The sequence below is a fragment of the Aotus nancymaae genome, unplaced genomic scaffold, assembly GCF_030222135.1.
Source record: "Aotus nancymaae isolate 86718 unplaced genomic scaffold, 86718_ANA_hifiasm-v0.15.2.pri h1tg000079l, whole genome shotgun sequence".
In the NCBI taxonomy this organism is placed as follows: Eukaryota; Metazoa; Chordata; class Mammalia; order Primates; family Aotidae; genus Aotus; species Aotus nancymaae.
Window position 1 is genome coordinate 25,038,526 of NW_026988494.1, and position 25,246 is coordinate 25,063,771.

General features: G+C 42.4%; 1 protein-coding gene across 3 annotated transcripts in view; it reads right to left on the bottom strand.

Annotated features, from left to right (window-relative positions):
* Positions 1-19,142: 19,142 nt before the first annotated feature.
* ADRA1A (adrenoceptor alpha 1A) overlaps positions 19,143-25,246 on the bottom strand; it is a 111,068-nt gene continuing 104,964 nt past the window's right edge. Inside the window, exon 4 of one of the 3 annotated variants that reach the window (XM_012435158.3) lies at positions 19,143-19,266. In XM_012435158.3, the coding sequence (XP_012290581.2) occupies positions 19,246-19,266 (21 nt within the window). In that variant the 3' untranslated portion in view covers positions 19,143-19,245. The remainder of the gene's footprint in view (positions 19,267-25,246) is intronic. The other 2 variants (XM_012435160.3, XM_012435159.3) reach the window with 2 other exon arrangements.

Below are 25,246 nucleotides of genomic sequence, written 5' to 3' on the forward strand. Positions count from 1 at the left end.
CAAGGTGCCTGTTCAGTTTATCAGAAAGACAAAGAAGCAAATTGCGTGATATGGACACATCCATACTACTTCTAAACATTGTTGGTGGAAAAGTAAATTGACATGGGCTCCTGGGGATGGGGAGAGATTTGTTAAAGGATACAAAATTACAGCTAGGTAGGAAGGACAAATTCTAGTATTCTATAGCACTCTAGGGTGACGATAGTTAACAGTATGTTAACAATATGTATCTACAGTTCAAGTAGCTAGAAGGAAAATACTGAATCTTCCCAACACAAAGATGTGATAAATGTTTGAGATGATGGGTATGCTAATTACCCTGATCTGATCACTATGCATTGTATGTTTGGAAACATCACTATGTACCCCATAAGTATGTACAATTATTATGTGTCAATAGAAAATATTTATAGTAAAAAACCCTAGTGTATATTCTTCTGGAGAGCAATGTGGCCTCTGTATCAAAGCTTACAATATGCATATGCTTTCAACCAGAAATTTCACTTTCATTTATTAATCTTAAAGAAGTAGTAGTGGATATGTGCAAGGACTTATCCATGAAGTTATTTATGGAAGTGTTTTATAATAGGCAAACATTGGAAGTAGCCTAGATAGGCAATGATGGGCATTGGTTAAGGAACTCATGGTATGAACATATAACAGAAAAGTCTATAGCTATTAAGAATTATTTCTGTGTCCTTTTTGTTGATTTTACAATATGTGGATAATGGTTAGGCGTATAAGCTCTGAGGTCAGCCACCTGGCACTGAGCCTAAGCTTCAATTCTTGCTGGCCGTGTGACTTTGAGCAAGTAACTTAACCTGTCTGTGCCTTGGTTTCTTCATCTGTAAATTAGAGGCATATAGTAGTACCTACATCATAGATTGGTTATAAATATCAATTTAACTAAAACGCGTAGAATAATATTAAGCCTATAACATTAACCTGAGGAACATTAGCTATTTTTATTCTATTGCTAAGTGAATAAAATAAGCTACATTTTTGTTAAATATACTTTGTGTGTGCAGAAGAAATTATTTGTCCAGGAATCTAATTGCTAGAAAAATTAAAAAATTGCATTGCTCTACAAGATTTTTTACATGTCTAACCATGTAATGGAATCACATAGAGTTACAGGGCTTGAGAAAACAGTGATCCTCTTGGCTGCAGATGACGACAGGCTGCTGAAGGAATAGCTGTGCTGCAAGAAAAACGTGTGTGTGTGTGTTCTTAGAGATTACACACACTCAAACACACGTACACACAGATATACACACACCAAATGTGGGCCAAAATATTAATCAGAATCACTGCATCTCTGTAGTATTTTGTTCTTTTGGAAGTAAGATATCTAAACTCCAAAAAACATAAATTTAGAACAGTTGGGCTTTGGGTAAGTGCCATTCTTCTCTAATATGTCTGCATCTACATCTATATCAAATGAGAAAAACACAGAGGTCATACATCCAAAGATTAACAGTGATTATCTCTGCATGGTGCTTTTAGTTTGTGTGTTTCTGTGTTTTCTATTTTAGCATTTGTTTTTGCAAAGAAAAGCTATCTGATACAGTGAGGCTTTGTGTCCCCACCCTAAACACCTGGGGATTATAATTCAAGATTACACTTCATCTTAATCTTGAATTATAATCCCCAGGTGTTTAGGGAGAGACTGGGTGGGAAGTGATTGGATTATGGAGGCAGTTTCCCCCATCTTATTCTCGTGATAGTGGTTCTCATGAGAGCTGATGGTTTTGCAAGTGTCTGCCATTTCCCCTGCTTGCACTCTTTTCTCTGCTGCTGCCTTGTGAGAAGGTCCAAGCTTGCTTCCCTTTGCCTTCCACCATGATTCTAAGTTTCCTGAGGCCTTCCCAGCCATGCAGAACTGTGAGTCAATTAAACCTCTTTCCTTTAAAAATTACCCAGTGATATGGTTTGGCTGTGTCCCCACCAAAATCTCATTTTGTACTGTAGTTTCCATAATCCCCACGTGTCATAGGAAGGACCAGGTGGAGATAGTTAAATCATGGGGGTGGTTTACCCGTCCTGTTCTCATGATAGTGAGTTAGTTCTCACGAGATCTGATGGTTTCATAAAAGGCTTCGTCTTTCACTGGGCACCCATTCTTTCCCTTTTCTCTGCCATGCTGCGAAGAGGTGTCTTCTGCCGTGATTGCAAGTTTCCTGAGGTCTTCTCAGCCACGCTGAACTGTAAGTCAATTAAACCTCTTTCTTTTTTAAATTGCCCAGTCTCGGGTATGTCTTCATAGCAGCCTGAGAATGGACTAATACGCCCAGTCTTGGATATTTCTTTATAGCAGTGTGAAAATGGACTAATACACTATTTTTGATAAAAGAGGAGTAACCTTGCAAAAGGTTTAGGTGGGTCTTTAGTGTACCTGTTGACTTTTTCCCTCAGCGAAAACCACAGCCTTTATCCCTGTTTAATTGGTGTTTGTCTATGTGGCTGGGGGATCCTGTTCATGCTTCTCTAACCTCTTACCCTACTCTTTCTCTCTCACTCCATACCCAGCAGGGGAGGCTCTAGTTTGTTCCTAGACTGTGTGCCACTGGGCTGGGGGTGGCGGCTCCTCTGGGACGGGTGGAGGGACTGTGAGCAGAGCTGGGCTGGAGGCACAGCTGCTCTGGCTCTGGGCCCTTGGCCCTGCCTGGGTTGCTCTGTGCTGCTCTTCTCTCCCCTCAGGAGGCTCGGGTAGTTAAGCATTTGGAAGGGTGTCTCCTCCACAGACCCGCACTGAAAAAGATGTTCTAGAAAGCCCTTGCAGTTTACTTCAGCCTGCCTCCAGTCCTGGGTAAAGGAGAGCTCATTGTTCATGATGGACAGGCCAGGTTGCAGGGAAGCAGATGAGGTAAGAATAGAAACTGGGTCTTTGCCATCTCTCGGAGCCCCAGCAGAGGCACCAGTGCCATGGCAGTGGGTATCCTAAAGCATCCTATGGTCCTGGGTCTTTGTCACAGACAGATCAGGGTAAGTGTGATGTTAAGAAAACTGCAATGTGGGAGATGGTTCTCTCCAAAATTCTTGAGTACCTGACCGCCTTCAGAAGTACTCTACTGAACAGCACTAGCACCTAGGCAGTCACTGAGTGGACAGTACTGTCTGCCTGCCTTTCAGGACATCTCATCACCCACTCATTCCAGAAGCTGGCAGGATGTAGCTCGGGTATCCACTGTGATGGACTTGGTGACCTTCTGATCTTCTGGTCCCACAGACTTCTCTCCAGTGAAGTCTTCCCTATCTCTCACCACTGCCTCACCTTTTGACACAGGGATCTAGCTCTTCATTCTGATCCTGAAGACCCTGGTCAGAGCAGGCATGGGCAACCAGAGTGACCTAAGAATGCTTGACTCTTGATGATATTATGGCCAGTTCTGGGATCTGTTGTGCTGCAAAGAGGTGTGAATGGTACTGTGAAGTCCACTCAGACTCCCAGACTGCTCTGTCATGGATTAAGGGAAAGGGCAGTGGTGGAGCTAGCTCCAGGCCACATGCAGGTATGCAGTGTCCTCCCTGCACTGACTCCCTCGTTGCCTGCATTCCTCTCCTGCAGGAGGACATCCTTTGGACTCTGACCTCTTTGACAGCTTGGACCTGCTCTCTTTTCTCATCCTTACCTTCAGATTCGGATTTGTTTCTATAACCTCTTTGTCTTGATGTCTGAAGCTTTCCTTGGGGACAGTGGTGGTAGATGTCCCTTGACTGAGGACCCACACATGGATGTATCTCCTGTTCTTGAACCTGCCCTTTCACATCCTTGCCTAGCCCTGGCTCCACCCCTATCCTGGTCCCCTTGCCCAGGAGGAAAGACCCAGGGCAAAGATACAAATTCCTCTAAGTTGATTTGTGAATCTGGTGGGGCATGGTGGCTCAAACCTGTAATTTCAGCACTTTGGGAGGCTGGGTAGATCACCTGAGGTCAGGAGTTCGATACCAGCTGGGCCAACATGGTGAAACCCCATCTCTACTAAAAAAATACAAAAATTAGTTGGGCGTGGTGGTGGGCACCTATAATCCCAGCTACTTGTGAGGCTAAGGTAGGAGAATCACTTGAACCTGGGAGGTGGAGGTTGCAGTGAACTGAGTTTGTGCCACTGTACTCCAGCCTGGGCAACATAGCGAGGTTCTGTCTCAAAAAAAAATTATGAATCTAATGCAATTTTAATCAAAATTCTAGTGATTTTTTGTTTTTCTTGGAACGTGGCAAGCTAATTCTACCTTACTAAAACTGATCTAGTAGACGAAGTGGTTAAGACTAGTCAAAAGTTTTTCAAGACAAAAACAAACGTTATGGGAACTTGTACTGGAAAGTCAAAGTATCCTAGGATGCTATGGTTTTTTGCTCATAAAATGGAGGAAAAGATGCTTCCTTGCAGGATTTTTTTAAAAGATAATAAGGCATAATGTGTAAAGTCCGTGGGAACTGATAAGTGGCAGTGGAGATTATTTTATTCTTGATGTAGCTTAGATAAATGTGTGGGGTTGGGGGCACAGTGAAAGCAGCACCTGCCTTCTCATGTGTGCTGCTGAACCAGGAAGGACTTCTGGATGGGAAAGGGGAAGTGTCTGGTGTGAGACCCAGATGAGAAGGAAAAAACTCTAAGCACCCCCAGCTGACTGAATGGACCCCCTCTTGGCCAAGAGGACCCCAGAGAAACCTTGGAAGTTTCATTCCCAGCTATGACATGATGGGAGGTTGAACATGCCTCGTTGTCCCCCAACCCTCGCTAACCGCCATTAGGCTTTCTTCCCTAAGGGCTGAACAGAAGCCCTTTCAAAAGACTGCACCACTGAGTTCAACCAACCACCTGGAGCTGCTCCTGCCTTTGGCAGTTTTGACAAAACAACCCCTGATTCTCTCCTGATGAAAGACCACAGACCATGGGGTGGTTCTGTCCTGTTTAGGGAGGAAGTGCAGTGAGGGTTTTCATGTCCTCTGCTTCACCTTTGACATCAGAGGTCCTAAAACTACTCTTGTGTCATGCTAAGGCTGCATTTTTTGAATGTGGTCCCACAGGGAAGCATGAAGCTCACTTGCACATGAGCATGCTTCTCCTCTCATAAATATTCATGACTCCTCCTGTAGCTTATTGAATATGTATATTTGGCTGCCTAATATAGCATGAATCTGTCTTATGGATGTTTGTGGGGTTACGGGGATGAGCACAGTAAAACACCCTTGAAGTTCCTGTTTCTGGCTTCTGATTGTAAGCTATGATTCCCAGCCCACATGTTGCAATATTTTATGAGAATCAAAGCTCTCCTTTCTAAATTATGAACCTCGTCATTATTCCACTGTTACAGAGCACATCAAAGGTCTAGAGTAGCAGCTAGAATTGTGCTGCTGATCAAGGACACGTGTGGTTGAGGGCCTAAATCAGTCAGGAACTCACTGATACTTGTTGTATTACAGAGTGGATTCCCTAGTGGTTTGACCGTGGGCAAGTTACTTAACCTCTTTAGACCTTTCTTCTCTAATATGGAAAATGTGAATTAATAGCTACCACCTATAATATTGCTGCAAGCAGCAAATGGTAGTGTATGTAAAGCATTTAGCAATCTGCTTTGGTTTTTTGTTGAACTCTCTGGACAATATCTGGGTGCCCTATAATTTAACTCAATTCTAACGCTACCAGGATTTAGTGTAGACCCCGTAAGTCTGCCCCCCATTTCAGATGCCAATTGCAAGTGGTGGGTCCTCCCCAGGTCACCTACAACTTCTGTCTGACTTGGCTACAAATTGGGGGTTTCTACAACACCCTCCTTAGATTGGATAATTTGCTATAACGGCTCCTAGAACTCAGGGAAACACTTGCCTTATGTTTATCTGTTTGTTATAAAGGATACACCTCAGGAACAGCCGAACAGAAGGGATGCATAGGGCAGATTTGGGCCAATGTGCATGGAGCTTGATGATCTCTTTGGTTATGGCACATTCCTAGCACCTGGATGTGTTCATGAGGCTGAGAGCTCATCCTGTCTTGTTCAAGACAGGGCTTAGTCTCCAGCACCCTCTCCTTTTTTGGAGGTTGACTGGTGGGGCTGAATGTTTCCATCCTCTACTACTTGTTCTTTCTGGTGACCAGCCACATCCTGAGGCTCTCTAGAGGTCCCACCTTAAGTCACCTCATTAGCATGAACTCAGGTGTGACCAAAGACACTCCTCTTACTCTAGAAATTTCAAAAGTTTGAGGGACTCTGTGCTAGGAACCAGGAACAAAGATCAAATATATTTCTTGTTAGCTCGCAGTGTATTGCCTGGCACACAGGGAGTACTCCATGAGTGGTGGCAATGGTTATTTTGGAGGCAGATAGTTGATTTTGCTGTACTTTGCAGGGAAAGGGTGACTGAACCAGGAAACTGAGGGCTCTTGTGGTCCAGATCTAAAGCAAGAGCTCCAGGTTGGATGAGGAAAGAGGTAAGAACAAGATGGGAGATTCATAACATGCAGATACCCAGGGAGATGGGAGTGATTCTCTTAATATTTCCAAGTGCACTAGTAGTCACCCACATGGCCTTCAGTCTGTTCTGGAAGCAATCTCAGAACCATATGGGCAGGAAATTTTGGGCCTAGAATATCTGGGGGTGGTTCTCTGGACTTGTGAATTCCTTGCCATATCCAAGGTGAGGCTCCTGAATGTCAAGGTAGCATGCAGGGCCTTTGCTTGCCTGAGCTGAGGACTCTATTGCTTGTCTGGACAGCTTCTAACTAGCAAACTAGAAAAGGACACTTGTCCATCAGAGTTGTTTTTCTTCATTTTCTGTAGAGTCTTTCTCATGTGATTGCAGTCCAAAGCAATGCCTGGGGACCTTGTGCCTGAAGCATGAGGATCTTGTCTTTCTGGCTTTGTCCTCATGTTCTGTTTAGGTTTACAGCGGGAGACACACTGTGACGATGAGAGGATATCTCTTCTAAAAATGGATGTGAATTCTTTTCAAACCTTGAAGTTCCCCACCATCTGCACAGGACTGAGCTTGGAGAGGAGAGTTCTTTTCTTCCCTTAGGAAATCCTTATCATAGAGTGGCAGGATCCCCCCTGCCCTTCATGTGGGTGGCAAGCAGTGATAAAATCAGCATCTCTTCAGTCACCAGCTAACAGGGAGCAAGGGGATTAACTGGTGCTCATTTTGTAAGTCATTAAAAAATATGTTACCATGATGAACTCTGGGAGGAAATTTTATGGAAGCATTATTTACTATTCGGAGAATTTCAACTCTGAGTCCTAAAAGAGCCTCCCAAGCATCAAGGCTGGAAGTAGCTGCAAAAGGAATAATAACTTTCAATATTGGTGTCCATGTTTTACTGGGGCTGGGTCTCTCATTGCCTTCCTCATCAGAATGTAAAAACATCAGATTTTCTCAGCTCTCTTACAGTGTCACAAAATTAGGGACTACTTAGTGTTGCTGAGCACAGGAGACTGACAGTGCTTGCTTTGGGAACTGGTGCCTGGTGTAGTGGCCATAACACTATGTTCAGGAATGCCCTTAGTCTAGATATTCTGCCATGCTTCTAAAACTGTGTGCTTCCACGTGTGTTTATTGTGGCACTGTTCACAATAGCAAAGACCTGGAACCAACCTAACTGCCCATCAATGATAGACTGGATAAAGAAAATGTGGCACATATACACCATGGAATACTATGCAGCCATAAAACAGGATGAGTTCATGTTCTTTGCAGGGACATAGATGAAGCTGAAAACCATCATTCTCAGTAAACTAACACAAGAAAAGAAAACCAAACACCACATGTTCTCACTCATAAGTGGGAGCTGAACAGTGAGAACACATGGACACAGGCAGAGGAACCGTACATACCTGGGCCTGTCGGAGGATGGAGACAAGGGGGAGGAATAGCATTAGGAGAAATACCTAATGTAGATGATGGGGTGATGGATGCAGCAAACCACCATGGCACATGTATATCTAGGTGACAAACCTGCATGTTCTGTAAATATACGCTAGAACTTAAAATACACACCTATATCTATATATCTCTATCTGTCTATCTATATATCTCTGTGTGGTTTGATTTCAGGATGTTAGAACATTATCAGAAGTGGGTAGTTAATATGCTTTTGGAGAAAAACCATATTAAACATTTTACTAGAAGCTTTATTATACAAAGCAGAGAATTTGAAAAGCCATGCTGTAATTTAGGACAGCATTTGAATATTTTGCATCGTAGCAAGTTTCTCTTCTTTGCAAGAAGTGAGTTTGTTGTGGGGAGAGAAGAAACGTTATGCTGGTTCTGGACAGCTGGAAACTGAGCAGGTGCTTAATTGTGCTATGCCTCAGTTTCCTCATCTGTAAAAGAAACATACTCTGGACTTTAAAAGTTGGCTGTGAAGAGTAGGTTAGACAGTGTGTATAAAGTGCCTATCACAAGGAGGTGTTTGAAGCCACCTAATGCATGCCCTGGTTGCTAACCCTTTGCTCAGCTCTTGGTTCCACCTTTCATAGCTTCTTGAATCTCAAGATATCTCCTGGTTTAGACCATTTGCAGGGATCCAATCTCTCCACTTTGCTTTATTGCTGGCTCTTTGTCCTGTTCTGAATTTCGCTTCTTACCCAACTTTGGGTCCCACCATTGCCCTGACCTTTCCTAGCTCCCTGTGTGCTCCTTGTTAGGGAGAGTGGGTCCTGCCCACTCCTCAAGTATTCTTCCACCCATCCCATGAAGGAGTGAGTAGCTTAATCTGATGGTGAATCTGGACAAAATAAACTGGTAGGCTCAGCTCTAAGACTCCTTTTATCATTTTGGGATGAGCTGCCTCCAGGGAGCAGCGGTTTCTTTTAGCTTTTCCACGCTGTGTCAGCCTTGGGCAGACTCCTCCATAACCTACCTGGTATGGGTATCCTGGTTTTGCACTGCCTATAGGGCATCCCCTCACAAAGCTCATTTGTCCACAGATATTAGCTGTGTCCTTCAACTTGACTCTTTAATAAAGAATAAAACTGAGAGTCTATTGTATAGTGGGGCAAATTGGTTAAGAAATTGGTCTCTGGAGTTCAAGTACCTCGGTTCAAATCCAAGCTCTGACACGCACTCGGAGTGAAAATTTTTTATGTGAAAATTTTGCAAATCCCTAAACTCCACTGAGCCTCAGTTTTCCTTCTGTATAAAAACAGGAAACAATAGAATCTACTTCATGGTTCTGTTGGGAGCATTACATGAGTTAGTGTATGTACAACATTTGGAGCAATGCCTGCCCTGGTAGGCCACACCTGAGTGTTGGCTAACTGTACATAACAGTGTATTCAGAGCTTGCCCAGGGAAGGTGGAGAAGAGCATCACTTGGGCACTTCAGAGACCCATTCCTAGGTCCTCCTCCTCTACTGGTACCCTCAAGAATGGCTTCAGAGCCAGGGCCCTCCTGACCACCCCCCAGCACCTGCCTTGGTCATGCTTCCCATGTACGTCCACTTAATCCATGTGTGTTACTTCTCTAGGCTTCAGATAGATTATTATCTCTGCTGGAGGAGAAGGGAGCAAAATGAAATTGGAGTATTTGCCGCCTCCTCTCATCAGTTACCATCACCCCATCCGCCGAGACCACAGGCTGCCTCCTACATATTCATGTTATTAATTCAAAGAGTGCTAGGATTCCCCATCTGTTTTTTCCCCCAGCTTTCAAAAACTTTTGCCTGCTCTGGATTTCAACCTTCAGGGAATCGTTCTTGCAGATATGAACCACTGGTTGGTAATAATCTTTGATCATTGATTTTCCATTGTTTCTTAGTAGGCTTCTTTAAATGCTGAGCTCTTTTGAGAGCACCCCAGACCTTCTACCCCTTCAATAGCTATTTACTACCTGATCCCCTTTGTCATTTGGGAAACCTTTATTGACCAGTGGCTATGGGCTGGGTGTCTATGGGAAGGTAAGATAACTGCCCCAGAAGGATTTGTAGTCCAGTGGTGCTTAAACTGTGCTCCACAGTGCCCTATGTGCCCTCTAGAGGCCCCTCGGAAGTCACCATGGAGATAGTGTGTGTGTGTGTTAGGGGTTCTGAGTGGGTGGGGTCTTACCCTACTCCCAGTATCAGTCCAGAACTGCTTTGTTATCCTTTCTTTTGCATATTGTGCTTCTGAGTAAGATTTCATCCAAAGAAAGGATTGCACTGTTAAAAAAAAAAAAGGTTGAAAAACCATTGACCTAATTTTTTCCACTGAATTTCTTTGACATGGCTTTTTATAGTGGTTTGACCCTCCCAGCTTGTGTTTGGCCAACAGAATGACAGAGCTATCTGGCCAATGTCTTGGCACCAGTCACCTACAGACTCAACCAGAGAGGACCTCTGAAGCTGTCCCTTCAGCAAGTGACGCTCACCTTTTGTATTGGAGAAAGATGTTTTGTGGTCAACTTTAGTATTATTTGCAATAGTAAGTAAATAAAGAATTTGCTGGGGAGAGGTACCACACATAAATTGACTCTGAAGGCAGTCTCAAAAGAGTTTCAAAAATATTTTAGGCAGTGACAACACTATTGAAATACACTTAGGTCCCTAAAAATACTAGAAGCTCTAAAATAAGCTCTCAAAGTTGTTTTGTAGGACCCATAATATCAAACTCTTACTTTCCAAAGGACAGGGGACAGGACTTTGCTTTAACTTTGTGGTGTGTTTGTTATGGCAAAAACCCAGGGATCTAAGATAATCAGGGGCTGATGGCTCAATCACTGATCTATAGAGATGTGTCTAATATAACCAATCAACATCTAGCTCATTCTGTTTTTATAAAAATATTTAAGCAATTCACATGTTTGCATGATCATAGAGAATTTCTGGAAGATATTCTAGCATGTTAGCTTCATAGAGGAAGCCTTATGTTTTTATTGTTCGTTCGCTAATGTGGTCAAAGGTGATGCCTGGCATGTAATACATTTTTAATAGCTATGCATTGAATGCATTAACTCACAAGAAAGTGGTAAGGGTGGTTACCTCTAAGTAGGACTAGAGATTGTTGAAACTATTATTTTTCAATTTATATCCACATGTGGCATTTATATGAAGAGGGCAGGAAGACCATCTGCTTTTCTCTTTGTATTTGCTCCTTTACTCACAGATAGGAAGAAATTTCTGCCTTTGCTTTCACTGCTATCCTTTGGCCTTATGACTCCTCAATGGCCCACCCAAACCAAAAAGGAATGCACAATCTGGCTGGTTGTTCTTGGACTACATATTCTTAGTGGGGAAGATTCCACTCTTCCTCACTCATTTCCCATCTCCATTGCTAAGATCATGGCCTCCCTTCCAGAAGAAGACCTGGTTATGATGGTACTCTCATTTTCAGCTTTTCCATTAGTGTCTGGTTTATGGGGCTAGAGGCATGTAAGTGTTGAAATTTGTTCTTGTCTTAGTTTATTTGGGCTACTGTAACAAAATAACATAAATAGGTGGCTTATACACAACAGAAATTTATTTCTCACAGCTGGAGGCTGGGAAGTTCAAAAGTAAGGCACTGGCAGATTTGGTGTCTGGTAAAGGCCCATTTTCTGGTTCATAGGTGGACATGTCCTCACTGGAAACTTTATGCAGCAGAAGGCACAAGAAAACTATCTGAGCTGGAGTCCTCTTCCTCCTCCTCCCCCTCCTCCCCCTCCTCTTTCCCCTTCCTCCCCCTCCCCCTCCTCTTTCCCCTTCCTCCCCCTCCTCCCCCTCCTCGCCCTCTTCCCCCTCCTCCCCCAAGAATCTTGCTCTGTTGCCCAGGCTGGAGTGCAGTGGCATCATCTTGGCTCACTGCAACCTTTGCTTCCTGGGTTCAAGCGATTCTCCTGCCTCAGTCTTCCAAGTAGCTGGGATTACAGACATGCACCACCATGCCCAACTAATTTTTGTATTTTTAGTAGATACGGGATTTCACCATGTTGCCCAGGGTGGTCTCAAGCTTCTGAGCTCAGGTGATTCATTGGCCTTGGCCTCTGAATGTGCTGGGATTACAGGCATGAGGGATTACAGGCTGAGATTACAGACCACACCCAGCTGGGTCTCTTCCTATAAGGACAAAAATCTCATTGACGAAGGCTTTGCCCTCATGATCTAATTATTTCCCAAAGGCCCCACCTCCAAACAGTTTTACAATGGGAATGATGTTTTAACATATGGATTTTGGAGGGACACATAGCATTCCTCAAACCTGGACATTTTTAGATGGAAGCAAGTTGGGTATAGGAAACCCTGAGTGAGACAGAGCAGCCCAGCAGAGATGCTTTAATTTTGGGAACACAAGCTCTCCTGGTGATTAATAAAAACTGTAAGTTGTTTCCCATTTGACTCTTGTCCTCCTATGTACAGTTTTTGCAAATGAGGGCTGCAGTGTTGTATGTGATAGCATTCAGAAACCCAGAGCCCATCCCAACCTCATGACATTGTAGTGCCATGGTAAACTTGTTTAGTTTACCGTGTGCATATATAATTTTGAAATGAGTGTACGGATCACTGTAATAACATGTGAGGAGTGAGTACGAATGAAGTATTTTTTCCTCCACCTGCACAACAGAATAAAATAGTTGTTTTTTATACATTCTGTTGAAGGCAATTTGTATTGATAAACAGGAGCATTAATAATAATAATTGGCTGGCAGAATGATTTGGCATTAAGAGTCCTTTTGTCTAAGAAAACTAGTCCATAGAATCATTAAATACTTTCATTAAAGTTGAAAAGTGAAGAAACAGAGTTACCCCAAAATTCTGGAGTCTGAAGCAGAGACTGAACAAATTCAGCATGACTGAGTATAAGGAGTAAGTGCTATGTAATGCCCAAAAAAGGATTGTAATGTTGCCACACATACCTCAGAAAAGTTGCCCTACTAGGGACTCCATGTGGATGGACACTTTTGCTGTTCTGAGATGTCTGTGATTTGTGCTAATAGGTATCAGTATTGTGTTAACAATAAGAGCAATTGCAACAACAACAGCTAAGATGCATTGAATGTTTATTATGAACTACACAGACATTCTTTACATGTATCAGTCCAACGAGGAATGTTATCCCATATTACAGATAAGGAAATTAATACTCAGATTAATTAGGTCACATACTGCTAAGGGGAAGGGGGTGGGGTCAGTGGTGTGCTGAAGTTGGCTTGCACAGGTTTCCGAGAACTGACTGTGCACATCTCTCCCCAATAGTGTGTTCAGCACCACCATGTTGCTAGCTTGAATTTGGCCATTGTGGGAGAATTTACATCCCCCAAATTATATATATATATATCTATATAATATCTATATCTAGATATCTAGATCTATATATAGATATATATAATATATAGATATAGATATATAGATATATATAATATATAGACATAATTTATATATTATACATATTATATATTATATATTATATATATTATACATGCTATATCTATATAATCTATATCTATATAATATATATATAATCTGTATAATATACATATTATATTCTATATAATATAGAATATAATATATAAATAATATAAATAATATATAATATAATATAAATATATTATATTATATATTATACAATTATGTAATATAGATATAAAATTATATATCTATATAATATATATATCTATATTACATAGATGTATATGTATATTACATATACATATATAATATATATATACATATATACATATATATTTTTTTCCCCCAGATAACTCACTGACAAACATTCTAATAAATCACTAGATAGGATTCAAACCCAGGAGGTTTGACTGGACAGCATTTTGGGAAAGATGGATGCTTCCAGGCCAAAGTATTGATAATATTATTAACAAATTTCTTACTGTGTGAACCACTTTTATTTGGCTATTTTATTGCTTGCAGCCAAATGTGCCCTGATTTATTTTTAACACTTTCTCATAGAGTTGTTATGAGGGTTAAATGAGATGATGCATTTGAACCAGTCAGGGCAGGGCTTTACATGGTAAATGTTAGCACTGCTATGAAGGAACACATAGCAGAGATATGGTCCTAACATCATTGCAGTCATCTGTTTCTAGATAATTCTCTACTTCCGCAGAAGCCAATGAGTGGCAAAGTATGTTATCTGTACTTCATCTCTCTTCTATAGTCTGCAGCCCAAGGTAAAAGATAGATGAGTTAAAAAGAGAAGTCATCAGAATAATCCAGTTGTGTTAGTCTACAAACCAGTTATGCCACTACCAAGCTCCACAAAAACAAAGCCTGAACAATTGCAAACTTTTATGTACCTTAGGATGCCCTCCCAACCTGCACCTGCCCTCCCTTTTCCAGCCTCTGTGGGGCTTTGGGAGTAAGGTCAGAGTCATGCCGATTGATCCTGAATTGTGACCAAAAGGGCATCTGTAGCACATGACACCATTTGGCAAAACCCAGATCAAATTTTAAGAGATACGGCGGTATTGAAGTGGTGTCATTGGTCTGGGGTAACAAGTGAGGTTCATGGTCTCACGCCAAGGAAATTGAAGATGTGGACACACAGGGAGTGGGTTTTAGAGTAGAAGTTTAATAGGTGAAAGAAAGGAGAGCGCTTCTTTGTGCAGGGGAAGGGGCCTGAGTGGGTTTCCCGGGTTTGGGGTGAGAGTTAGATGAGCTTGAGGAGGTGGTGTCTCATTTACATAGGGCATAGTAGATCCCTTGGACCTAGTGTGCTATTTACATAGTGCCGGAGGAGGGTGGCCATCCTACCCTAATCTTTTATTATGCAAATAAGGTCTTTACCTGGCCCACGCCACGTTACCTGCACAAGTGGCAACAAAGAAAAGGGAAGGGAAAACCTCCTGGAATATACCTGACTTCCAGGTAGCCCTTTTTTATTGGTACAGCTGCCGGTATTTACCTATGCAAACTTCCAGCTTGCTTATCTTTGCCTGCAGCTTGATTTTTCAGGCTGCTTTTTGTTAGAAAGAAATGATTTTCGGCTGCTTGTTATTAAAAAGAAATTCCACCGAGAGCTCTTTTACTTTTAATAACTGCCTAAATAATTTCTTTTTCTTTCCACTCCCCTCCGCTCCCCTCCGTTCCCCTCTGCTCCCCTCCCCTCCCCTTTCTTTGCAGCTGTGTGGTCCGTGATCTTCTCTAACCGTTGCCCTCATAACCTATCGCCGTGATTTTGCGTAACTTTGTATGTCCTGTCCTGAACACATCCAACATTTTCATGTGTCAGACTTCTAATAGCACCTTCCCCTGCTACCTGCCTCTACACCTGAAGATCCAGGTGTATTATGGTCCTTGTCCATATCTTGAATGCAGCCCCTGTACACCCGATGTCCTATCTACCATATTTATTATTATTTGTTGCAATATACTTTCTATTTTGTTTTTTAAAGTGAGGATTATATATATTTTTTAAATGAGATTCTTTTTTTTTTTGTTTTTTGAGATGGAGTCTGGCTCTGTTGCACAGACTGGAGTACAGTGGCACAATCTCAATCTCGGCTCACTGCAACCTCTGCCTCCCTCATTCAAGTGATTCTCCTGCCTCAGCCTTCCAAGTAGCTGGGACTAGGGGTGCCTGCCACCATGCCTGGCTAATATTTTGTGTATTTTTGTAGAGATGGGATTTCACCATGTTAGCCAGGATGGTCTCGATCTGCTGATCTTGTGATCCACCCGCCTCGGCCTCCCAAAGTGCTGGGATTACAGATGTGAGCCATTGCATCCAGCCTAAAATGAGATTCTTGAAGAAAATAATAGTGTTACCTCTGGGAGGCAAGCTTAAAGTCACCTTATATTTTGCTCTTCCCATACTTATTTTCTACATTTTCTATAATACATGAGTGATTTCTGTAACAAAAAAGTGCTACTTACAAAAGGATAAATGAAGACAAATCTTAAAATAAATCTTAATCTCTATTCATCCAAGAAGCAAAGGACACTTTGCAAACTATTACGATCTACCCTATTTAGCGGGCTGGAGACACGAACTTTCTTTGTCTGCACTACCCACTCCATTTCTTGAGAGACATTAACAACACACCATGATTGAAGAACTAGGGTGTTATGTGTTTAAAGAAAGAGGTTTAAAATATTTTATTAGAGAACACATATCAATATTGAACAACACTTAAATAGATGGCATCCATAGTTATAAGGACAATATAAATTCTTATAATTTGAACAGTCACTTTCAACAAATAAATTCATTTTTATCAGTGGGCATGATCTATGAAGAATATTTTTTCAATAATTTATTCATCTGCTTAGTACTATATACATTCATTTTCTTTGAAAAGAAACATAAAACCAACGTGATTGTTTACCACATCACATCATAAACAGATGGACCAGTAAAAATGGCGTGTAGCAAATTCAGAAACACTTAAACAGCACATTCCAAGGATACTGAGTCCATTTAAGAGAAATTAAACGCTTTGAAGCCATTGTAGTCAGCCTGGGTATCGTATATATGCATCGATACAAAATGTCACAAATTCAAGTATAATGATTCACACACATAAATATATTATTCTGACATAGAGAATGCTCCCTTGAATAGTATAGAGTGCATACCAAACTCTCAGCACAATTCAGATTAACTTTTTTATTTTTGTGAAATGGAAGAAAAGGTAATGACATTGCCAACTTAGTCGACCAAATACCAAACCTGGAAAAGGTGGACGTGGTTCACAAACGCTCCACAGTTAGAAATTGCACCTTACAGGGATTGTATTTGTCACAACAATTGCTAAAGGTTACAGAAAAACAGTAGCAGCTAAAATCAGCCAGTCAGCCCACATTTGCTTCTCTGGCAACGTGGAAATGCTGTGTTTGTATTTTGAACAAACGTAACAAGAAGACGAGCAGAAATGCTGCAGCAAGCCAGGAAATGTCACTGGGTTCGTGGTTAAATGGCGTCAGCTTTATTTACTAAAGTATAATTTTAATTTCACAGGCAAAATGAACCTCCAATTTTTTTTCCTTAGCTCCAGCAAGTCAAATCCTTCTAAACTGCTAGTTGATTGCAAAAGTGCAGCTTCAAGTCTGTCCCATTTGCTTCCATTTCCCCCACCACCTTTGCTCCATTTGTAACACAAGTAGAAACTCTTTTTGTCTTTCTTTTTTATCTTTGAGATGGAGTCTCGCTCTGTTGCCAGGCTGGAGTGCAGTGGCCAGATTTCAGCTCACTGCAACCTCCGCCTCCCAGGTTCAAGCGATTCTCCTGCCTCACCCTCCTGAGTGGCTGGGACTATAGGCGTGCACCACCATGCCCAGCTAATTTTTGTATTTTTATTAGAGCCGGGGTTTCACCATGTTGGCCAGGATGGCCTCAGTCTCTTGACCTCACAATCCGCCCTCCTAGGCCTCCCAGAGTGTTGGGATTACAGGCATGAGCCATTGCACCCGGCCCAGACACTCTTTCATAAGCTTCAATGCAGTATGAGATGTGACCCTTTGATGATGTGAAAGCCAGCCTTGGGGATGTTATAGTGATTCAGTTATTTTCTGGGTGGTTTTTGTTTTTTTATTGTTGTTGTTGGAAAAAGTTGTTTTTTAAAAACATGCTGCATAACATCGTCTTGCTAAAAACAATTCCTCAATTAGTAGTAACACTGAATTGCCTTGTATATGATTTGCTTGTTAAGGCATCCAAAGCATTTGGTTATTCTTAAGAATTAAGCACCTCCATTCTTGAGCAAATATTTATTTGTATGAAGAGAAAGAAATAGACCTTCTTCTCCTTTTTTTTTTTTTTTTTTTTTCTGTTTAGCCATCTCACTGTAATGCTGCACTAAGCCTTGAGAACAAAGAGAATCAGACAACTGGGAAAACAAGGCTTTGTGATTTTCAGCCAAGCCAAACACAGTCACTCTGTCAGGAGAGCCCTGGACTCACCACTGACTGACTGTTTCAGTGATTCTCTCTTGGCTTAAAAAAAAGAGTGAGAAGAAGAGCAGTCATGTGGTTTGCCTGGGGGGACTTGGGGAATGGGGGTGTGTACAGCCAAGTGGCCACCATGATAAGCAAGACTGCCTTCCCTGTGCCCCGAGCTGTGGGAGGAGGCAGCACCCCCAGCACACACCCGAGGTTCACCAGCCCCTGGGCCTTTGCACAGATTCCTTACTTCCTTGCCTGGAACAACTGCTTCTGTTCCCCACCCCATTGTGTCCTCTAGGATTCACCATAGAGATCACCACTTTTGAGAATCCTAACTGCAGCCTGCAGGGGCCCTTCACCAAGCTCCCATGGCCCTGTATCAATCTCGTAGGTTCTTGGAGGGCAAGGACTCTGTCTCTGCTCTTGTTAATTTCCACTTCCTGGACTGGGCCCTGGAGCACAGTCAGCCCTTACTGAATATTATAGCGTGAATAAAGAAATGAGAGAGCAGAGAGTGCAACAGCAGCTCTCTTTGAATGAAGAAGCTTTTATTCTGCAGCATGAGTTACATGTCTATGAATGTTCTAGAATTTGAGGAACACTTACTTTTACAAGTGAAAAGTGCCTAACTTCTTTTTCTTTTAAAAATATTTTATTCTAAAAAATTTCAAACATGCACAGACATGGAAGAACTGTATGTGGCCTTGTCTGTCATTCTTATTTCGTCTATCACCATTGCTTACCCACTTTTGGCAAGACAATTTTAAAGCAAATTGTAAACATACTTCGATATGTACCTACCAGTTAAGGACAATGCCATTATCACATCTAACAAAATTTAAAGTAACCATCTAATTATCTAACATCAAATAGGACCCAGCCTATGCTTAATCTTCTCCAATTACTTCAAAAATGACTTTTTACACTTAGTTTCAATAAAGATCTAAACCAACAAAGCTTATACATTATACTTGATGAATGTATCTCTTAAGAATATTTGACCCCATAAATTTCCCTTTTTTAGAATGCCATTTACTTATTGAAGAAACTTGGGTGTCTTACGGAATTTCCAACACCCTACATGTGGCTGATGATTCTCAATGAACTTTTAAGAATGAAATGGGGGAGGGATTTGCAAAAAATCAAGCTATTTGTCCCCAAAGACTCGTTTCTTCTTTCCCTTAGCATTCGTAATCATTCCTAATCATTAATTCATAATCATAATAATCACTAAGTTACTGTTTTTCCTGCATGAACAACAGTAATATGTTGGATTTGTGTCTTAGTCAGATGAATGCTTGATAAAGAAGTAAATCCATGTGTCAGGCAAGGCTCCTGGCTCCTGGGCTCCTGGGGTCGATTCCAAATACAGTGGGTAGCAGGACAAGTGGTGGGTTTCATGCTCCCCTTCCTTGGGCAGTAAGGACAACAGTTGTGGACAGGAAGCTGGCTTCATGTCATGGGTGTGTGTCCCTTTAAAAGACAAGGTTGACTAACCTTTAATTAATCATGCATTTTTAATATCCTAGGCATCATGCATCAACATGATTACAATTTTATCTTTCTGTAGAGTAAGAATTCTTACACCAAACTTAATGTATCCATTTTTACAAGTTCAGACTTTGGTAGAGTGAGTTCTTAAATTGAGAACCCCTCTAATTTCCTCATTAGCCAGACTGATCACATTCTGCTCCCTGTGAGATGATGCTTTTGGTCTTCTTTCTCCAAACACTGACAGAACTGAACACTCTTCTTTTTAATTTGGGCCAACACCAATCCGTTCATCCTTAAAGCTGCTTCTCAAAATCCAGAAGACTGAAATAGCCATAGACTGTGTTTATATAAAGCAGAGTTGGACCAAGAACCTCATCCCCGAAAGTGACTTTTTTTTGAGATTCGGAGTCACGAGAGACCATTTGGCAGGGAGATGGCAGCAAGTCCCTGCCAAATTCAGCCTCCAAGCATGGCTGACTGCCCTGTCAGCCTGAGTCATGGTGAGCTGAGCTTGCAGTGTGGACTTCCCTGTGAAGACACCTCCCTAGAAGGCTCCTGGAGACCACTTAAAGGGCGCCCTAGAGATGTCTAGACGCGACTAGCAGAACCTGAAATTAGCACTGAGATTGTGACCTGGAGCTTCCATGAGATAGATTTCAATTTGAAGTGAAATCAAAATGGCCTCTGTTCACGAATGGGAATTTGCTGTTTTATCTTGTTAAACATTTACTTCCAACAGTTGCCCAAGCCAAGAGGTGCTCAGCCCTATTTCCTTAGGTGACTTTACATCTAAGCTTTGCTTCAAATGCTGTACTGTCTTCCAGTGATCACAACTACTTCTCTTTTCCATAACATCAGTTATATAAACACACACCCATGCACACACACACACACAGGCACACACACACACATTTTCTATAATGATGGCATTTTATGTAGAATCCTTCATAGGACAACTATGATAATTGAAAATACCTCCTATTGCAAAGCAAGTAGCCAGTGTGAGGAAGATGACAAACACCAGCCTTGGATACTCTTGTTCTGGGTTGTCTACAATTCAGAGAGCTTGATGGAAATCTTCAATGTAGTGCAGTTTGCCTGATTTTTAAAAGCTAAGACAAATTTTCCAAGTGGGGGTATTTCCAACCCAAAGAAAACAGTGTAGCGTGGAATAACCGAGCATTGGGATTTGGTGCCTAGCACCTTGAATGTAGGAATGACAGGACGCAAGCTGTGGTGCAGCAGGTGCTTTGGGACCTGCTTTCTAATGACAGAGAAATGAATGTCTTCAGGTGGGGATGACCAGCTCCTGGAAATGAAAACCTGAAGTGAGATAAAGAGCAAAGGAAAGTGAAGGACTTGTTTTCTCTTTTCCTGCACTTGGCATTTTCAGTGCTTGAAGATGCCTTACCCGTGATCTAATTTATAGTTGCATCTTATTTAGCTAGCATTTGAGAGGGGAAATGAAGATGGGAAAAGAGTGTTAGCCTTTATTGGGGGCCTACTATGATTTCATAGCTTTATCAGCTTATAAGCGTTTCATGTACACAATTTTATCTGCTAATCCCGTTTCACAGGTGAGGAAAATGGCTCAAGAGAGGTCACGTGCCTTGTTTAGGGCCACTTAAGTAGGTACAGAGATGGGGACTGCAATTATGCCCAGGTGTGTGGCTTTCAGTCCATCATCGGCCGTCTCTCAACTCCATTTTCAAGGTCCTTCCAGTGCCCTTCCTAGCATGGGCCTTGGGGTGGCGTTGGGAAGGTTGCATTTAGCAAGCTAAGAGGTGAGCACAGGAGCACACCAGGAGAACATACAAGACAGCCAACTCTTTCCGGTCTTTCTCTTTTTTCAAAACTCCCTGCAGACTTGACTCTTTTTGCTCTTCTCATACCCATATTGTTGTATTTATTCTCTGGGAAAATATTTCTTTTGTAATGTGACTACGAAATCTCATACCTTACCAAAAAGCTCGGCATGTAGTTGATACTCCAAAAATATGATTTTTACTTTTTAAACTTTAGCTCTGCAAAAATCATCATGGATGCATTATGGGGAGCAAAATGATTTTGTTGTCAGCATTGTTGGGATAAGTTTCCGTGTTAATACTGGAGAGTGAATTGCTTGTGACTTGTTACACCCAAAGATAAAAATAGTTTGTTTTCCCTCACATCTGATGAAGAAAGCATGTGTTTTTGATTCGGCTTTAAATGCTGAGGCAGAATTTCTGTTGCACGAATGTCACCTCGCATTTATTGAAGTTTAGGTATCAGGGTTGTATGTGATGTTCAGAAGAGGAAGATGGGGCCAGGCAAGCTGCTGGGAATGGAGACGAGAGCAAGCAAGGTACCTCAATTTTTACTCAATTACTTCCTAATAAAAGTTTGACTCTTTTTTTTTAAGTATGTAGAAAACTAGCAATAAATTGTTATTTAAATATTTGTAATGCTTGCTTTGATCTTAAAAATACTTCACAGGTGTTCTTTTTAATAGCTTTTTACTCGTCAGATTGAATTTGAGCATCCTTATTTGTAGATTCAAGCTGCTTATTCAGCATCCCATTCATCAAGGTTCCCTCCTTCTCTGCTCTTTATGATCACTGTCACCTCTGTCATGACTCCAGGACTGACTGGGGGAGGCACTCTGGGGCGTGAAGTACTCTGCCTGATGCTCAGCTTTTGACTAATGGGCCACAACCCTCCCATCACCTGAGACTTCAATTAGCCTGTCTTTTCATTATGAGAGATAAGGCTGCATTTAACAACAGGAATGAAGACAAGGGAGGGGAAGAAATGCAATTTTTAAGGATAAATCAGTAAGCCATTGCTATACTTATTCGAACCTAGTTTTGGATGGCTTTTGGCTTGAATAGACCGAATACTTTTGTAGGATTTGCCTTTTGTTGTGATTTTCCCCCTGTTGTTTCCAGAGTGGACTGAAGCTGGTGCATCACGTGACTCTAGACAGCAAGGGTGTTCTGATGTGATTGATACTGTGGAACCAGAAACACTTCCAACCTGAGAGTCCCCAGGGAGGGAGGAGAGGGGATAGGAGGCCACAGCGGCATTGTCTTTTGCCCAGCAAACACAACAGCACATGCCATGTAGTTAGAACAGTCCTCATTCTTCCAAATGAGGATAAATGCACGTTGTTTCTCAGGAACCAGGGCAGAAAAGAATATATCACTCTGTGGCTGTCAGGGAAACACTATGAGGGCAATACAAGGGGCTTGGGTTCAGTGATTAAGTAGAAATGGCATGGGATTTTTCAAGAGGCACAAGGTGGGCAGGCCAGGATGCCCTGAGACTAGGTAGAGTGGGCAGCTGCGCAGCAGGACTATCTCATTGCGCTCATGAGGGCTTAGTCTTTTAGAGTGGAAGGTGGTCTTCAGAAGGTTGAAATTAAGACAGCTTTTAGCAGGGCCTGGCTGTCTGTGTCCTCATATTGAATCCAGACAGTGCAGCTTCCTTTCCTCTTTTCTGTCTTTCTTAGGCTATAAGAAGAGTAGAGGAAAAACTACCTGAGGCTGTTTGGCACCCATTTTTCAAGCCAATACTGATAGAGGGCAGACAGCACTGACATACCCTTAACCCACCTATCGCTGGCATGGAGAGCCCGGGGTGATCATAGGGCTCTCATGTGGTCCTCAATGCCCCAGTTCCCAAGACTGGGCTCTGCTGTTGATTCTTAAGCCATCTTGGTCTGTCTTGCCCTCCCCTTGGAGTCTAGGGTCTGTCTTATTTAAGGATGGGGCTCTGCTTTCTTGGGTAAAGATGGTCTCTGGGTGAGCATATGCCCAACTGACTTAAGATGTCTGGGATTCCCCACTGCTGACCTGGGGTTCCCCACTGCTGTGCTCTGCACAACTAACTGGGATCTTACTGTCCCTAAGAATCATCAGGGTCATCAGCCTGAGCCTTTCTGGGTGGATTGTCTGATGTTTCCAGGTCCCTGGGGACTGGCCTCCCAGTCGGTGTCTGTAACTAGTGGTTAGATCTGATTACTTGCTCTGCTGTGCACCCCTCTCTCTGTGCCTCCTTTGGGGCTGGAGTACTGCCATGGGCATGCTAAGTGACAGAACATTGCTGCCATCCAGGAGTTCTCCTCTAGTTGAGAAAACAGAACTTATATAAGTACTGTGTATACAAGGTATCCTTTAAAATACTTTAAATAGATATAGTCTTTTAAAAACAACAGAAAGATTACAATAGAGTACAGAATTAGCTGCCAAATATGTTCTACAGACAGTTGCTATAAGAACTTGGAGAGAAATTGGGATGATCAAAAAGGGCCGAATTTAAACTTCTGATCTGGGAAAAGAATTATGGGTACATTTCGTATGGGCAGAAATGAAAGAGTGAGGAGGGAGTCCTTATGGGCTCAATTGAGTCTCCCACAGATTCCTATGTTGAAGTCCTAACCCTCAGGACCTCAGAATGTGACTATATTCAGCAACAGTGCCTTTAAAGGCATGGTGTGGTTAAATGAGGTGATGAGGGTGGACCCTAATCCGATAAAACAGGTGTCTTTATAATAAGAAATTAGGACAGAGAAATGCACAGAGGATAAACCACATGAAGACACAGGGAGAAGGTAACTATCTACAAGTTAAAGAGAGATGCCTCAGAAGAAACAACCAGCCAACACCTTGATCTTGGACTCTCCAGCCTCCATAATGGTGTGATAATAAATTTCTGTTGTTGAAGCCACCCCGTTTGTTTGTTACGATTGGCCCAGGACACTAATATGGGTGGTGGGATACAAACGCATGGAGCTGTGCTGTATCTGCAAAGCAGGAGCATACTGGTTGGTAGAAGATCCTTTGTTGTGGATCTTCTGAAAAAGTGGAAAAGTTCCTGGAACAAGAATATGATGAGTTGGCAGAAGGACTCCGTGAACAAGTTCCAGTAGCACATGGGCTGCTGGGGACAGGGACAAAGAGCAGAGTTTCAGAAGAGAAAGAACACCCTTTGCCTGGCTGACAGTTCTGCTTAGGGTATACATTCTGAAGGGTTAAGCATTGCTTAATGCCAACATAAAACCAGGTTTACTTTATGGGATTAATCAAAGGCCTTGAAGGCCCTCAAGCATTCTTAAGAGGGAAAGTCAACAGGAAAGGAACAAGAAGGACAAGAGACAGAAGATGCAGAAGAAGAGAAAGAGAAGCTGATTTTGCTGGGCTCAGTAGAGACTTTTGAACCATTAGAGAGTGGTAAGAGGTGCACAGGTTGTGGGGCTGATAGAAATACTGCAACCACTCACTCTGACCACCAGCTCTTTTCTAAAATGTGGCTGCTTGTTGTTTATACCTTTCACTTGGAAGTAATTGTATACGAACAGAAAGGCAGCACTGCAAGCAGAGGATAAAAGTCCGTGGGGGCCTTCAGAATGTCCTCACTCTCCTGGCACCATCTCCTGCCCTGGGCTCTCTGGATGCTGTGGGCCTGGAGCTCACAGAGTCAGGCTGATCTGGGAAGGTGATGGAGTTGCTGAGGGCAGCCCCGTCTTGTCCACCAGAGCATGCATTCCATGGGAAATGGCACCCTCTGGAGCAAGGACACTCACCTCAGCCTTTTTCATTGCTGTAAGTTTAGCAAAAAGGGGAGGGTGGAATTATGGAGAAGACAGCATCAGGAAAGGAGGTGGGAAAGATGAAAGGGCACAGGATCAAGACCCACAGGAAGGGAAGGTAGGGGAGGCTGCCACGTAGCATCATCCCAAGGTAATAGAGGTGTAATTACTGAATGGCCTCAGTATTTCCAGGTTCTTCCATATCAGTTCTGCACCCACCACCTCCATGCCCCACCCGAGAGCCCTGCTGTGGAGTCTCCTCTCTCAACACTGTGGGCACTGTGCCCTTGACTGCAGGAACGGCACTTTATTTCTGATCAGGAGAGTCTTTTTCTTCCTCGTTGCCCATCAGGACTGGAGAGAGGAAGGAATAAGAAGTCCCTCCAACAA